Consider the following 15,021-nt stretch of genomic DNA (forward strand, 5'->3'; position numbering starts at 1 on the left):
CAAACCTAAGTCTGCACTGCTCATCACTAATGGTTAGTATTCATATACAATTAAGGGAGTTAAACTCCACAGGAAAATGTGAATTAAAAAGAATATGGTAAAAGAAAGTTAACATTTAAAGATATTGCAAAAAAAAAAAAAAAAAAAAAAAAAAAAAGAAGGGAAGGCAAATTTCTCAATTTTGTTTATATGTAAAGTAAATTTGGAATGCAAAATGACAAATTGAACAATCGGATCATTTAGAAGCAAGACTGAAGCATTTATTTGTGAAACTGATTAGAGTGAAAACCTGCAGCCACAGTGGTGCCCCAGGACTGAACTTGGGAACCCCTAAAAAAAACAATCTCCCATCCAACTTACTTAAGTAACATCTCAATATATACAGCCAGAAAATCTTAATTCCAGTCAGTTTTTGGTTCCAAATTTTGTAGTGTGAATTATATAAATCAATAACAGTTCTGAGCATTGTCAAAGCAGCCCTGATGCAGGTAAGCAGAAAGACTGTAGTTTTGTTCTACATGTTCCTCTGTAGTACAGACATCTGCTTCAGTCATATTGTGATAGATACAGGTATTATTACATCTGAAAAGTCTACTGTTGATGCTTATGTGTGTTTATGAACACGGTTTTTATAGGACGAGTATTTAGTTAAGGAACAGACTGTTGCAGTAGGATTGCTAATTAGAAAATCACCTGATTCAAGGCTTTTTCAGTGCCCATTTACACGGTAAGTGTCTAAGGCACTATACATCATAAAAACACATAAAATACTAAATATACTAAAAGACAAACATCAGCATAAGATTATATAAAACAGAACAAGGTATAAAAAAAATATAAATGAAATAAAAATACCGGAATTAAAAACTTGCTTAAGTAAAAAAAGCCTTTAGTCTTGATTTGAAAATGTCTAAGCAGAGCAGCTGCCCAGTGCTGATTGGGAGTGCATTCCAATGTTTAGGAGCGTAACAGCTGAAAGCTCGGGTCGAAAAGGTTTGGAACCACAGGAAGGTCAGTGTCAGTAGAGCAAAGAGCTCTGTTTGGCATTTAACGGTTCACTGTGCTTTTGAATTGCAGACTGGGCTCTTGACCAATGAATGAGAGGCAGATCTTCAATTCAAAAGTGCAGTATTATGGAAATGCTCTTGCTGTTTATGATGTATGCCGATTTTTCCGGAAGTAAATATTAAGAATTTAGGAAAAAAAATGCATGTTTTTTGCATTTTCTGAATATACGCCCATATAACAGATTTGAGTATTATTATTATTTCTTTTTTCCATGGAATAGTTTTTTTAATACATTTTTTGCCACTGTACAGTGCTTTTCATTATTGGGGTCTATTATATGAAACATTTTTGCATGAAAACATGAGATTAAAATTTTTTCTCAGCCATCACTACAAACTTCATAGGGTATTATATACATAAATTACTTTTGGCTGGAGTATTACTTTTAAGACATTGCCAGTTTCAGACCCTAGAAGATACTGACAATAGCAGATGAAGATAGTGAATTAGTGTGTATAGGAACAGATTGTAAACTGCTCTGAAGGGGTAAGGGAGATTTTTCTGTATCACACAAGTAGCGTCATAGCCTGCAGAGTTCTACAAGTACATGCAGTCCTCATGACATCCACTCAAGTAAATAACACAAGATTCTAATCGCATCCAGTTCATAAAGGGTTCTCTGAAGTTTAAGATCCAAATTACTAGTACAACAAAAATTCCAGGAAGAAGCTTGACAGCATAAACATTTGAACCCTAAAACATAAAACTCCAGTGTCTCTGTAGCTAAGAGGCAGCGTATTTAAATAATTTTGTAAGTTAGTGATGGATTGATTTCTCTCTATTATATAAAAAAAATTTTGGGATGAGACGAGACCTGTTCAGAGAGACGAGACGTGACCTTCTCAGAAAGACACTTTCACGTCCCGCGAGACGAGACTTTGTGGCAAGAGATTTAACTACACCCGGGGCCAGAAAAAGACAGAGTAGATGACAAAGTAGAACGTCGTAAAGAATTTGAAAACATCGGCGCGATACACATGCAGAGCAAGTCAGAGATAATGGAAGTAGGAAAATTCGAAAGTCTCAAAAAAAAAATGATAGTAAAGATCGCATCAGTGCAAACAAATCGAAATTATTACTCGGTGAAATAACAGAACAGTGAAAAGAGATCGAATATATTGTTCGGATTTAAACTTTAAGCTGGAGACTTGTAGATCGTCTAATTCTTGTTCCCATCAGGGAAAAGTAGCGTTTCTTCCCAATGAAGAAGCGTATCCGTGAGAGTTAAAAGATTTGTTGTTTGCCGAAAGTGAAATCCACATACTGGTGGAGAAGAGACACAAGGAAATGAGACAAAAGGAGAGCTTTTGTACAGGCTTTTAAACTTTCAATGCGCCGCACGAGATGCAGATCACGCAGCACGGCAGCAGCAGCAAGCCAGCAGCTGATCGAGCAAAGAGGAGGTAAAAAAAAAAAAAATACTGTATTTGTTTCCCATTATATCACCGTTTAAGAGGGGGTTTCAGAGGAGCGACCGCATCTCCTTGTGGTGTGTCTAGCCCCCCTCTTCAAAACGGTGCATAGCACAGGCGTGGTAATTGGTTTGGCGAGCAAAGCCCCTAATGTAATCAAAATTTTGAAAGGTCTTATTTTTTTTTCCCCTCATACCTGCAATCCCAAAATCTGAAATCCATCCATGTTAATCTCAATGGCAAAAAATGCTATATTGAACTTAAAAAAAATAGTGAAGTCACTTGGGAGAGCCATGAAATTATTTTGGAGAGCACTTTGGTACTTGTGCACTTGGTTCCCCCCCCCCCCCCCCCCCCCCCATCAGTTCCCTTATTCATTTTCAGTATCCGTTGAGGACCAAAGCAGAATGATGTTGATTTCTGCCTTTCAGCCTTGTACTTCCAAGATAGCCTCCAGCTTCCCTGTAGTCCTCACTTGGATAAAACAGATTAAAAATGTTACATGGCGTGAGAATGTGTTGTTAATACTTTTTGTAGGCACTCTATGTTGTCCGTTTAACATTCTACAGTTAAAAGTCTTATTTCAGACAATTTTAATTTTCTAAAAAATGTTTCATTGTTGCAGAAAACAAGGAAATTGCCCATTCCAGTGCGAAAGATGACTTTCTTAATGAAACCATCGCTATGAAAGAGGAGCTTGTGGAGCAGAAGTGCAGTGAGATAGCCAAAGATTCTCCTCAACCGAATCAGACTGATGATGCTCTGCTGAAGGAAACGATAGTTGTGAGACACATCGAAGGAAGAAATGCCACCATGCCTGGAGAATCCGAAGAGGGGCAAATGTCTGCATATTGTAAAGAAGAATTTCCCAAACAGGAGTTTGCCCACATAAAGCAGGAGGCTTATGAGAAAAGCCTTCCTTTAAACATTAAATCGGAGAATGTGTTTGGCCAGCCTCAGTCAGTGGATTCATTCACTAGCATGAAGTCTGAGGAAGACTTAATGAAACTTTATCAAAGTAGTACTGTGGTGGTCCCTGAGGACCTAACAACCTTTGTAGTGAATGAGTGGGAGAAGAATACAATGGAAAAGGGCAGAATGGCTGAGAAACCACATTGGTGTCCAAATTGTAAAAAGTCATTTGGTACATTGTCTGCACTTCGAAACCATCAGAAAATTCATACAGAAGACAGACATTATTCCTGCAATGAATGTGGCAAAGTATTTGGCCAACTGTGTGCCCTAAGAAATCATCAGAGAATTCACACGGGAGAGAAGCCTTTCACTTGTACAGAATGTGGGAAGAGCTTTGCTCAGAATACCCACTTGAGAAATCACCTGAGAATTCACACCGGAGAAAAACCATACAGTTGTAGCACATGTGGGAAGTGTTTTAGTCATATGACTTCCCTGAAAAATCACCTAAGAAGTCATTCGGGCGAGAAGCCGTACACTTGCGCCGAATGCGACAAAAGCTTCATTCAGCTGACACATCTGACAATTCACCAGAGAACACACACATCCGAGAAGCCTTATAATTGCAGTGACTGTGGGAAAGGTTTCAATCAGAAAACTCACCTAAAAAGTCACCAGCGGACTCACACGTTTGAGAGACCCTACATTTGTGCCGACTGTGGAAAAAGCTTCAATCAAAGGACCCATCTGATATATCATCAGAGAACTCACACTGGCGAGAAACCATATTGCTGTGCGGAATGCGGAAAAACCTTCAGCGTTTTCAAAAGTTTAAAAATACACGAAGGCATTCACACGGGGGAAAGACCTTACGGCTGCCAAGAATGTGGGAAAAGCTTTATTCACAATATCAGCTTGAAAGAACACCAGAAAAACGTCACAGAGGACAGGGTCTACAGCTGTGCTGAATGTGGGAAGAACTTTAATAATGTCAAATGCCTTAAATATCACCAAAAATGTCACAGAGCAGAGAATCGACACACTTGCAGTGACTGCGGGAAAAGTTTCAGCTTTTTGACCAGCCTGAAGGTACACCAGAAAGTGCATGCAAAAGAAAGACCTTATGGTTGTGCTGAATGTGGGAAAGACTTCAAACAGTTGGCCCGGCTGAGGATACACCAGAGAATCCACACCGGTGAGAGGCCATACAGTTGTTCAGAATGTGGGAAAAGCTTCAGTCAGAAGATCCTTCTGAAAAAACATGAGAGCATTCACACAGGAGAGAAGCCCTTTAGTTGTAATGAATGTGGAAAGTCTTTTACAGTCTTCAAGACGTTCAAAATGCATGAAAGGACTCATGCAGAAGAAAGACCCTATTCTTGCAAAGAATGCGGGAAAGGATTTGTGCAGATTGCCAACCTGAGGATCCACCTGCGGACTCACACGGGAGAGAAGCCATATACCTGTAGTGAATGTGGGAAGGGCTTCAGTCAGATGACGAACCTGAGAATACACCAGAGGATCCACACTGGAGAGAGACCCTATGGTTGTGATCAGTGTGGGAAGACGTTTACGACCTTGGAGTGCCTGAAGATCCACCAGAGGATCCACACAGACGAAAGGCCGTATAGTTGTAAAGAATGTGGGAAGGGCTTCATTCAGATAGCCCACCTGAAAACCCATCAGAGGACCCACACGGGGGAGCGGCCGTACGGCTGCACTGAATGTGGCAAAGGCTTCAATCAGATGTCCAACCTGAGAATACATCAGAGAATTCACAAAGGAGAGAAGCCATATGGGTGTCCCGAATGCGGGAAGGGCTTTAGTCAAAGGTGTCGTCTCAGGAAACACCAGAGAATACACGCAGGGAAAGCAGAGTGATTTCTGTAATGGCACCTGGCAAAAAACAATTGTGCCAAAAGAAGTATTAAAATGGACACGGAGTGTGCATGTTATGTTCCAGGTCAGTGTGTGGAATGGCCCAAATCACCATGTTCATCTGTATAAAGATACTGTGAATGCAAAATGAGCTTTGACAAAACTCGCTTGAATAAAAAGGCACGTTGAAAAGTTTAAGATTTCCTGTTACAAGTTAAATTTGCAGTTGTAATCCATCCCCTCCTTTGTGACTTTTCAGTTACTGTGGAGGAGCTTACAGGCTTTATGAGATAAAAAAAGAACATCTAAATTTAAAAAAATGATATATATCTTGCTAAATCTCTCAGAAAGAAATAGACATTTTCAATGGTGTTTGTTTTATTTGTTTTTTTTTTTAAATTTCAGACGAGGTAAAGAAATAGTAAACTACTCAACACACTGCAACCGACTTAAGACAATGTGTGGAGCAGACCTGTTGTGTTTGCCTCATGCATTCCTATGACGGACCGTGGCAAACTCTTTGAAACATGTAGACTTATTTATATCCATATGCAAGAAATTCTATATTCTTTATGAATTAGGCGAATACAGCCAAGGTGTTTTCTTCATCATCTATATAACTTTAGAATGTATGCTAAATATTCCACAAGTTATAATGTATACTTAACAGTTTAAATTTTAAATCGAGCATAATGTGCGGTTTACAACTCTGGTCATTCACAAAGGCTATAAATCACAGTTTTTGACACCAACTAACAGGCTTCATTTTCTATCATGCTTTACATGCTCACAGATGCTGCCAATTGATTGTATTTTACATTTTATTATGGCATTAACCATTTAACAGTTTTCTGTCCCTGATGATGATGATGATGATTTGCCAATCACCATGTACTATTTCTTTATCTTCCATAATAGCATTCACCCATTCATTTTCTGTTTTAGTTGAATTTCTGCCTTCTACAGTGGACAGCCTGCTCTCACAATGTCCTAAACTTCATGTATTTTATGCAGTGTAATGTGCAGAATGGTTTGATCTTCTCCAAGACTGAGTAATTTGCCCATCTTCCAGGTATCACGTGCACAGTAATCAATATTTCTGCAGGACCACAGATCAAAAAGAAGTTCTTTTGCTTGGTTTTACGGTCATAGATGGATGTTGCTACTGGGATGACCTTTACTTTTAATTACTGTGGTTTTCACATTTTATTGTTATATGACGTTTGTGTTGCAGTGTGACGTAGTGGTTACTTCTGCTTCAACAGTCTTTTTCAGTTGATCAGTATCAAAAAAAAAGAACAAAAAAATCCACTGTGATTCAATATTGTATATCAATAAAATGAGAGAACCTGCTGGGGCTGCACACTTTTTAAAGGACTGTATATGTCACCTTAATCCATGTGGATTTTCAACATAATACTTGACTTTGGTACTTTGTTGTAATGTTTAATTGATTTGTATACATGCTCTGTACTCTGACTGTAGTGCCATGCACAGCCGCCGATAAAGGACACCATTGTGCAATCTGATGTAATTTGATTTTTGTTTTTGTAATCCATGATGTATGCTTTATAACAGTCATTGTATTGCGTCTTCCAGAGTATGAGTATTACAAAGTACTTTGAGGGCAATATTAAAGTCAAAATGGTGGCTTTAATTTGTATATTTGTACATCAAAGAGGCAGTGGAGGAGAAATTGGAGCCTCGATTAAGAATAAAGCATCTCCAAGAATCATGAATTAAAAAAGAACACTTTAAAAATATCAGCGTTAAAGTACAATTCTTACTAAATTTTCTTGAATAACATTCTAGAACAGTAACCTTCCACATGCAATGTAACATGGACGTGAACTGTATTTTAAATGGTGCTTTTGTGAGCAGCATGCTAAAGATGAACTGGGTTTGTTTCTATGCCGTGTTAAAGAGGCAGTTGCAGTTTACACAGAAATGAACAGAATTGATTTTTTGTTAGGAATGCATCTCTATAAACTAAAACAAAATGCATCATTCTGGTGTAACAGTTGGCACTACCACCTCCATTAGCTCAAGAGTAATGGAGTCAATCACGGCCTCTGCCTGGGGTGTGCATTGTTTTTAATGAAGGTCTTCTTCCCAAATACACAGACATGGAGTTAGTGCTGCCGTGTGCATTACAACATATCCAAGACTGGCTTCTGCCAAGATGGGTCACAGCTTTGCCTTGATCCTGGATGGTCTTTTTTTTTTTTCTTACTAAATTATTGTAGTTTTCCATGATCAAATACTTCTCTATGTCGCAAACATGCAAGTGTAATGTTTCATCTGAAAACAAAAACTAGCATTTGTAATTATTTTATCTCATTGTATAACTGGCATCTTATTTAGCTGACTTTATCAAGAAATAACTATAATACAGAACACACAGTACAGTGAAGTGTTAAGGCTCCGACTTTTGGAAGAGCCAAATTCTATTTGAGAATCGGAAAGCTATAGTGCAGAAAATGTAGGCAAGAAAAATAAAACTCACTTCTGAACCATTGAAATAATTAAGAAAAATTGAATCTACAGCAAGGGCGGCACGGTGGTGCAGTGGTAGCGCTGCTGCCTCACCGTGAGGAGACCTGGGTTGGCTTCCTGGGTCCTCCCTGCGTGGAGTTTGCATGTTCTCCCCATAGATAAAAATCGCAGGTGCTAAGGTCTGGAGACCTGGAAAGGCCATAGACGATGAGCAAGATCTTGTTGTCCACGTCTTCTAATCCATCGTCCTGGAATGGTGTCGTTCAGGTAACACTGGACCTCCAAGTGGAAATGAAGCGGGGCACCATCTTGCATGAAAATGAAGTCATTAGAAACTTCTTGAAGGTGAATTTTTAAACTTTGAACTTTCCTCTATCCAGTGATGTACGGAATGTGTGTCTGTCTAAAGATTTTAAATCTGCTCTTTCATGGGCAGAGTGTGTAGTGCTGCTGCCTCGCAGTAAGGAGACCTGGGTTCGCATCCCCGGGTCCTCCCTGCGTGGAATTTGCATGTTCTCCCCATGTCTGCGTGGGGTTCCTCCCACAGTCCAAAGACATGCAGGTTTGGTGCATTGGCGATCCTAAATGGTCCCTAGTGTGTGCTTGGTGTGTATATATATTTAAAATTTTACCAAACTTAGTTTTCTAATTAATATATTGTTCCCAAAACACAGAACTTGTGAAATAACACATCACTTAATTAGCCCAGGAGTCCAATTAAAAACAGAAGCTGGTGGGAACAAAAACCTGCAGCCACAGGGGGTCCCCAGGACCGAGATTGGGAAACAGTGATATAGAACAAGGGATTGAGTAAAAAGTCGGTAGAGTAAAATCAAATTTGATTCTCACTAGGCTTCAGGAAGGAGGAAGGTACGTCCATTAAGCTTATTTAAGTATACTTTTAAACCAGGTATTGATTAAAAATATATAGACACAAGATATGGAATGCTTTACTGGTATGCTAATGAGATTAATTATATGTAGGCACACTAGTTGAATTTCATGTTAGGTAATAGTGAAAAAGGTTTGAATATGATACTCCATAGATCAAATCCAACCTAAATATGAGCTTGAAAAACGAAGAAAGTAAGTTGTGTATACGTACCTTCTTGGCTTGGAGATCACCTTGTTCCTTAATGCTTTTATAAAATGATGCTTATAAAACCAATCTTAAATGACTCAAAGTAACTATATTATCAGAACTAAAGTCATGAAGAGTGTATATAAGTATGTACTCATCACAATAAACACAGTTGACAATAGGTTTTAGTGCCATCGGTAGCATAATTAATAAAAAAACAAAACAAGTAAACATTACCCACTTACTAATACAGAATCCTTCTCATTGACATTTTACACAGGTTCAGCGAAAAAGGGGTTTCGTTATTTCTGTTTTACTCAGTAAAAGGAATACAGTGCGTTCATGTTTGTTGCAGTTACACGACGATTCAGACGTTTGTATATTATAGCCGTGAGCCTTTCAACAGTGAAGAGCACCATACAAACTGAACTGACAGTAGGCCTGGCTCTGCCACTACGGCGGAGGCCCTTCCAACTTTGATGCAATCGAAACAAGGAAGACCCCTAACTTTTCTATTCCATGAACTGCAATAAACGTATAACAATGTCCCCAAAATGTAGAGGCTGTATATCCATGTAAATGTGTGCTTGGAGAACGACATTTACAGCTTCACCTAAGGTAGCTAGGTCTTGACTGAATGTGAATACAAACTACACCTGGCTAATACGCTTCTACGGCGGTTCATTCACTATATGCACAATAACATAGTTTTTCATTATGATGGCGGCTTGAAAGGGGGTCAAAACCTTAATGCAATAAACACAATTGTCAGTTTTTTATAAGATAAAAGTGTTGTAGTTCCCTATTATTAATACTGTTTGTGTAAACAAAACACAACTGGAAAAAGTAGTCCGGAAATTGGGTTGAAATCTTTATTTAAATGACTGGACAGGCGACAATTCCCGGTTCAGACCTTTTATGTACAAGTGCGCGTTTGATCAGGCCCACCTATAGGTCACGTGACGAAGATTAACGCCACAGCCAATGAAGAGACTTGTGCTTCAGAAGCTGCCGCACTTAAGCTGAAATCTGTACAGTAGTTAGTGCGCTGATCCAGAATTAAAATGAATGCAAGTAGAAATATTCCCGTGCGAACCAAAACACATCTATCCATCTTTTTAGATCATGTTTTAAAATCTTTTTTTTCATATCTTGTTATTGATTACATGCCTGTCACCTTTTATCCAAGGCGATTTGCAGCATTCGAGATATAATTGTTAATTTTCTTTCGTTCGTTCCAGCTGGAGCACAGGCAGGTGAAGGAGGGCACATAAGGGTTTGAAATCGAAAGTTTTAAAGACTACGCCACACTGTGCCTTTTCACACCCATATGTTATATAATTCCTTTAACGTCTCTCTATAAACCTGTATGTTGTAGACTGTATCTCTCTCTTATATAGTGCCTTTTCACATCTATCTCTTAGAAAGATGTAAACGGGGTACAGAAGAGTTATATAGTACCGTTGACATCCATCCATCTTTTATATAGCGCCGGTCACATCTATATTTCCTACAGTGCCTTTCACATCCACGTATCTATATCTTATATAGTGTCTTTCGCCTCTCGCTTTCTCTCTTTATTTAAATCCAGACACGTGCGGGCATGGTGTTGAGTTGGGAGGAGAACTGCTGCGACCGTAGGGGAAAAGCAGCAGATATCGGGGAAAATTGCATAATCTCGAACTGATAATTAAAAAAAAAAGAGCCAGATGAAAATTCTGGTGCGCTTGATACAAGACGCCCGAATTCCCGTCGTAAATGAATGGCGCAGTGCGTCGCTTTTCTTCTTCCGCCAATCACGCGGCGCGTTGACCCAAATAACGCGATTACTTTGAGCATTTGGAGAACAGACCTGCACGGAGCGATGAGAGGAAGAGTCTGGGAATTTCTATATGGTAAATTATGCAAATGTACACCTCGGCATTATGGGTATAGCAACATGAAAGATGATAGAAGAACAAAGCGTAACAATACAGCGGCTGTCTAATGTCTGCTGCTCTTCTGAATGACCGTTAGGTGAATGCGAATCTCCTCAAATGTCCCAAGCGGACAGCGAGGTTTGAAGCCGCCACCGAGTGGTGAATCTGTTATTGTGAGCCGAGGAGTTTGCACAGCCTTGCTTCTGTTACATTGAGCTTTTGAATCCCCTGCGGAGCTTTCGGAAAGGAGTCGGAGTGACCAGAATGGCCAATATAGCAGTGCAACGCATCAAACGTGAATTTAAAGAAGTCCTCAAGAGCGAGGAGATAAGCCGAAACCAAATCAAGGTCGACCTCGTGGACGGAAATTTCACCGAACTGAGAGGAGAAATCGCAGGACCTCCGGACACGCCATACGAAGGAGGGAGGTACCAGTTGGAAATCAAAATCCCCGAGCCGTATCCGTTCAGTCCTCCAAAAGTTCGGTTTATTACTAAAATTTGGCATCCCAATATCAGCTCGGTGACCGGCGCAATTTGCTTGGATATTCTCAAGGATCAGTGGGCAGCCGCCATGACCCTCCGGACGGTGTTGCTATCGTTGCAAGCGCTGCTGGCGGCTGCGGAACCGGACGACCCACAGGATGCGGTGGTGGCAAATCAGCTGAAGCAGGACCCGGAGATGTTCAAGCAGACGGCCCGCCTCTGGGCACACGTGTATGCCGGTGCACCCCCGTCGAGTCCCAAGTACACCAAGGACATCGAAAAGCTCTGCGGGATGGGCTTCGAAAGAAACGCCGTCATCGCTGCCCTCTCGTCCAAGTCCTGGGATGTGGAATCGGCCACCGAGCTGCTTCTAATGAACTGAGGAGCGACCCGTTTTGACTGGACAACAAGCACCACACTTTTTTGGTTCCTTAGAAATGCTGTCCTGTTCCCATTTAATATTGTTGTCTTTCCGAATATGAAAAAATGTGCTGTTGTAAAAACGATCGGTTGAGAAGTGAGCGCTGGGTGTCTTCTATAAAGCATTAACGGGCAGGACTCAAAGTTCGACTCAGTTTTTCTTACGGGCAGTTGGAAAATATTTTGTTGCGGTGGAGATCCATTAATGTAGTACCTTTTAGAACAATCGATTTGGCTCTGTGAGCAACAGAGAATTGGTTATCAAAATTCGAAAGAAACGGCAAGACAGCATATTGACTGGGCTGAACCTGCAAGACGAACCCCGCTTGTCTTGCGTCATCTGAGACTGCCGTTAGCTTAGAATGTAAAGGAGAGGAGAGGGGTGTCCAGCTCCGGTCGTGGAGGGCTGCACAGGCTGCAGATTTTCATTCCTTCCACCCTGTTAATTATTCGCCAATTACTATTGATAATGAAATGAATACTTTATTACACTAATTTTAACTGACTTACCTTTTAAGACTCCAAACTCTTAATTGTTCGTTTTTCCTTAATCAGAATTCAAACAATAATGGTATGCAAAGCGGGCCAACCTGCTTAGATTTGTATCTGTGCGTTTCTCAGGTGAACTTCTGTTTTGGTCTTCGGATCTTTAAGATGGTGCAGTCAGAAAATAAAAGATAAGAAAATGTCTGATCTGGCAGAATATGAGCACCAACAAGCCATGGAATTAAATAACTGGTTTGACTAGCAACAAGAACCAGCTTTTTAATTAAGAAATCATGGTTGCATTTTGAGTTTGCCCATTTTAGCTGACCATGTGTTGGCTCACTTTGCATTTCATTTCTGTTTAGATATTATTCCAAAAAAAAAAAAAGAAATAAATAAAAATAAGAGACCTTAATCAAAGATAACTAAAGGCAATCTGTTCAATTAGCAGCAGTTTACTAACGGAGAAGGCGGCTGAAACAAAAACCTGCAGCCCCTTTGGAGCCTAATTTAGAAAGTGCAGACTGACTGACAAAATAACCACAGGGAGAGAAAACCTATTACAGTTTAGGAAGGATAATGATAAATAATCAAAAAAGATGGACAACTGGATATTGGTACAGTAATGGGAGTATCAGACTAGTAAATCAGACCAGATGACGGCTGTGCATGTGATACTTTGTGTCTCCAAATTTTTAGAATAATGATAATGTTTGTTTTTTTTCATTTTATACATGTACGGGAACATAACCGTTCACTAATGCTATAGTAAATACAAACCACTATGATAAATAAATAATGGACTGACAGTCTATTATATTACTCAAAGGACAGACAATCATACGGGAAGAAAAGGCAGACCACCTGACAGACGCACCGTAAAAGACAAATCAAAACAAGTCTGAACACACTGACCTCGTTTAAATTTAAGGAGGTTCTGGTTTTCATATTTTTACAGATTATTGATTAAAATAAATAGCGCTGATGTTTAGGAAATGATGACAGCTGACCTGCAAGTTTTATTGGGTCCACGTGATTTTTTTCACTCCTAATATTAAGTTAGCTTCTTTTTTTTCCCCTTAGGTGCCACTTTAACATTTTATTTGGTTTTGGCAATCCCGTCATCAGATTATTATTATTATTATTATTATTTTTGAATAGTGTTACTGTTCAGATTTATTGTTTAAAAAGCGGACGCCATCAGTTTAGAGTACGGTTCAACTTTAAGATTAGGCACCTAATCAAAATTTTAAGATTAGGGACCCTGGCCTTACTCCCACAAACCTTAAGTTTAGGGTTTGTATAGTAGGTGCTTTTGGCGTCCACTTTTTGAACAAGACCCCAAATTTATTTAGTGATCGTTTTTCCACTTTTGACAATTGCATTGCAAATAGACACTCCTGCTGTGAAATTTATTTTGGACGTTGCACAGCGCTGAGCTTTCACTTTTCCTGCTATCCTCGTGTCAAATAACACATATTGTGCCAGGCGTGTAATTTAAAAATGTTAATCCATTTGATTTACTGCAGCACTTGTCTGCTCCTGCGAACACTCAATTTTTGTGATTCTCTGTTTCATCAGCGATAACAAAGGAATTTAGGAACATTGGGGTTTGATTTACAAAAAGGTTTTCTAGGATAATTTTATTACAGGACTGATCGTACAAGGAGCTGTTTTTTTCCACCAAAGCAAATTTAGGCATCTTATTTGGTGGATGTCTTTATATTTAGATTTGGGTGACACTTTTATCCAAAGTGACTTTTTAGATACAACTGGTGACATTTGTTCTTTCCGTTTGGAGCACAGGTGGGTGAAGTGACTTGCCCAGGGTCACACAGTGTCAGTGGTAGGATCTGAACCCACAACCTCAAGGTTTGAAGTCCAAAACCACTGCACCACCCTGCCTGCCTTTTCCCAGGGAAACACGTATAATATCTGGAATAGAACTGGTTTCGCTTCTTTCATTTTTTGCATTCGGAGCATGCGCAGGTCACACAGTGTCAGTAGAAGGATTTGAACCCACAAGCTCAGGGTTTGAAGTCCAAATCCTTAACCACCACAACCACCAATCAGCATTTTCCTATAGATATATGGCTGCATTAGACACACATGGTTATTCTAAAACAAAATCTTAAATTTTAAAATGAAATGAGTAAATGCACCCTCTATTATCTGATTTTTTTAAAATAAATGAGCCAATGCGTCCAGTATTTTTAGTCACTGTTGCTTTTGTCTGCTTAATTATTGGACTGTTGTGTTTGGCCCGCCACCTTGCAGTTCAGTAATTTAATGATGAAAGGAATCTGACAGAAACCCCCAGAAACCAGGACTCTTACCAAAGACAAGAAACACCGTGAGGTGATGCATGCTGATGAAGTGGTCCAGAATTTACAGTTGTGACAAAGTCTGACTTGTCTACACTCGACCTGGACTACCCATAAGCAGGTACCCAAGAATATTACCATCTGAAATGTACATGAAAATCTGTGATTTTTCTATATACAAAAATAAAATCTTTAGATGGTATCATTGAAACTGAATGTTAGCATTTTAAATATTTGAATCTAATTGATATGTCAAGTGGTTTTATGGCCAGTATTTCTACATATAATTTAATAGTACTATTAGATTATTATGATAAATATTATTGTATTATTTATATACCTTTACCCAGGGGACAGCCTCATAGATAAAAAAAAAAAACATTATTTTAGGTTTAGGTTTCTTTATTTAGTCATGTTTACACAAGAAAACATGAAATGTGCCTTCTCAGTTACATCCAATAACAGGTAACAGACAGAATGAAATAAAACAGACAAACAGAAATAAGAAAGGTTGAGGTAAGGCAGTTAGATAAAACA

At 39.3% G+C, this 15,021-nt stretch overlaps 1 protein-coding gene and 1 pseudogene across 1 annotated transcript; both read left to right on the forward strand.

The window, feature by feature from the left end:
• Positions 1 to 6,987, forward strand: part of LOC114661835 (zinc finger protein 91-like) — a 54,044-nt pseudogene extending 47,057 nt beyond the window's left edge.
• A 3,577-nt stretch (positions 6,988 to 10,564) lies between these two features.
• Positions 10,565 to 12,179, forward strand: LOC127529789 (ubiquitin-conjugating enzyme E2 K-like). The gene has a single exon (XM_051934625.1). It carries the CDS (start codon positions 11,034 to 11,036, stop codon positions 11,634 to 11,636), a length of 603 nt encoding a protein of 200 aa, XP_051790585.1. The 5' UTR covers positions 10,565 to 11,033; the 3' UTR covers positions 11,637 to 12,179.
• Positions 12,180 to 15,021: the final 2,842 nt, after the last annotated feature.

This window comes from Erpetoichthys calabaricus, chromosome 12 (genome assembly GCF_900747795.2).
Source record: "Erpetoichthys calabaricus chromosome 12, fErpCal1.3, whole genome shotgun sequence".
Taxonomy (NCBI): Eukaryota; Metazoa; Chordata; class Cladistia; order Polypteriformes; family Polypteridae; genus Erpetoichthys; species Erpetoichthys calabaricus.

Bases quoted from the DNA above. Each gene is read 5' to 3' on its own strand.
- LOC127529789 (XM_051934625.1), top strand. From the start codon at position 11,034: ATGGCCAATATAGCAGTGCAACGCATCAAACGTGAATTTAAAGAAGTC.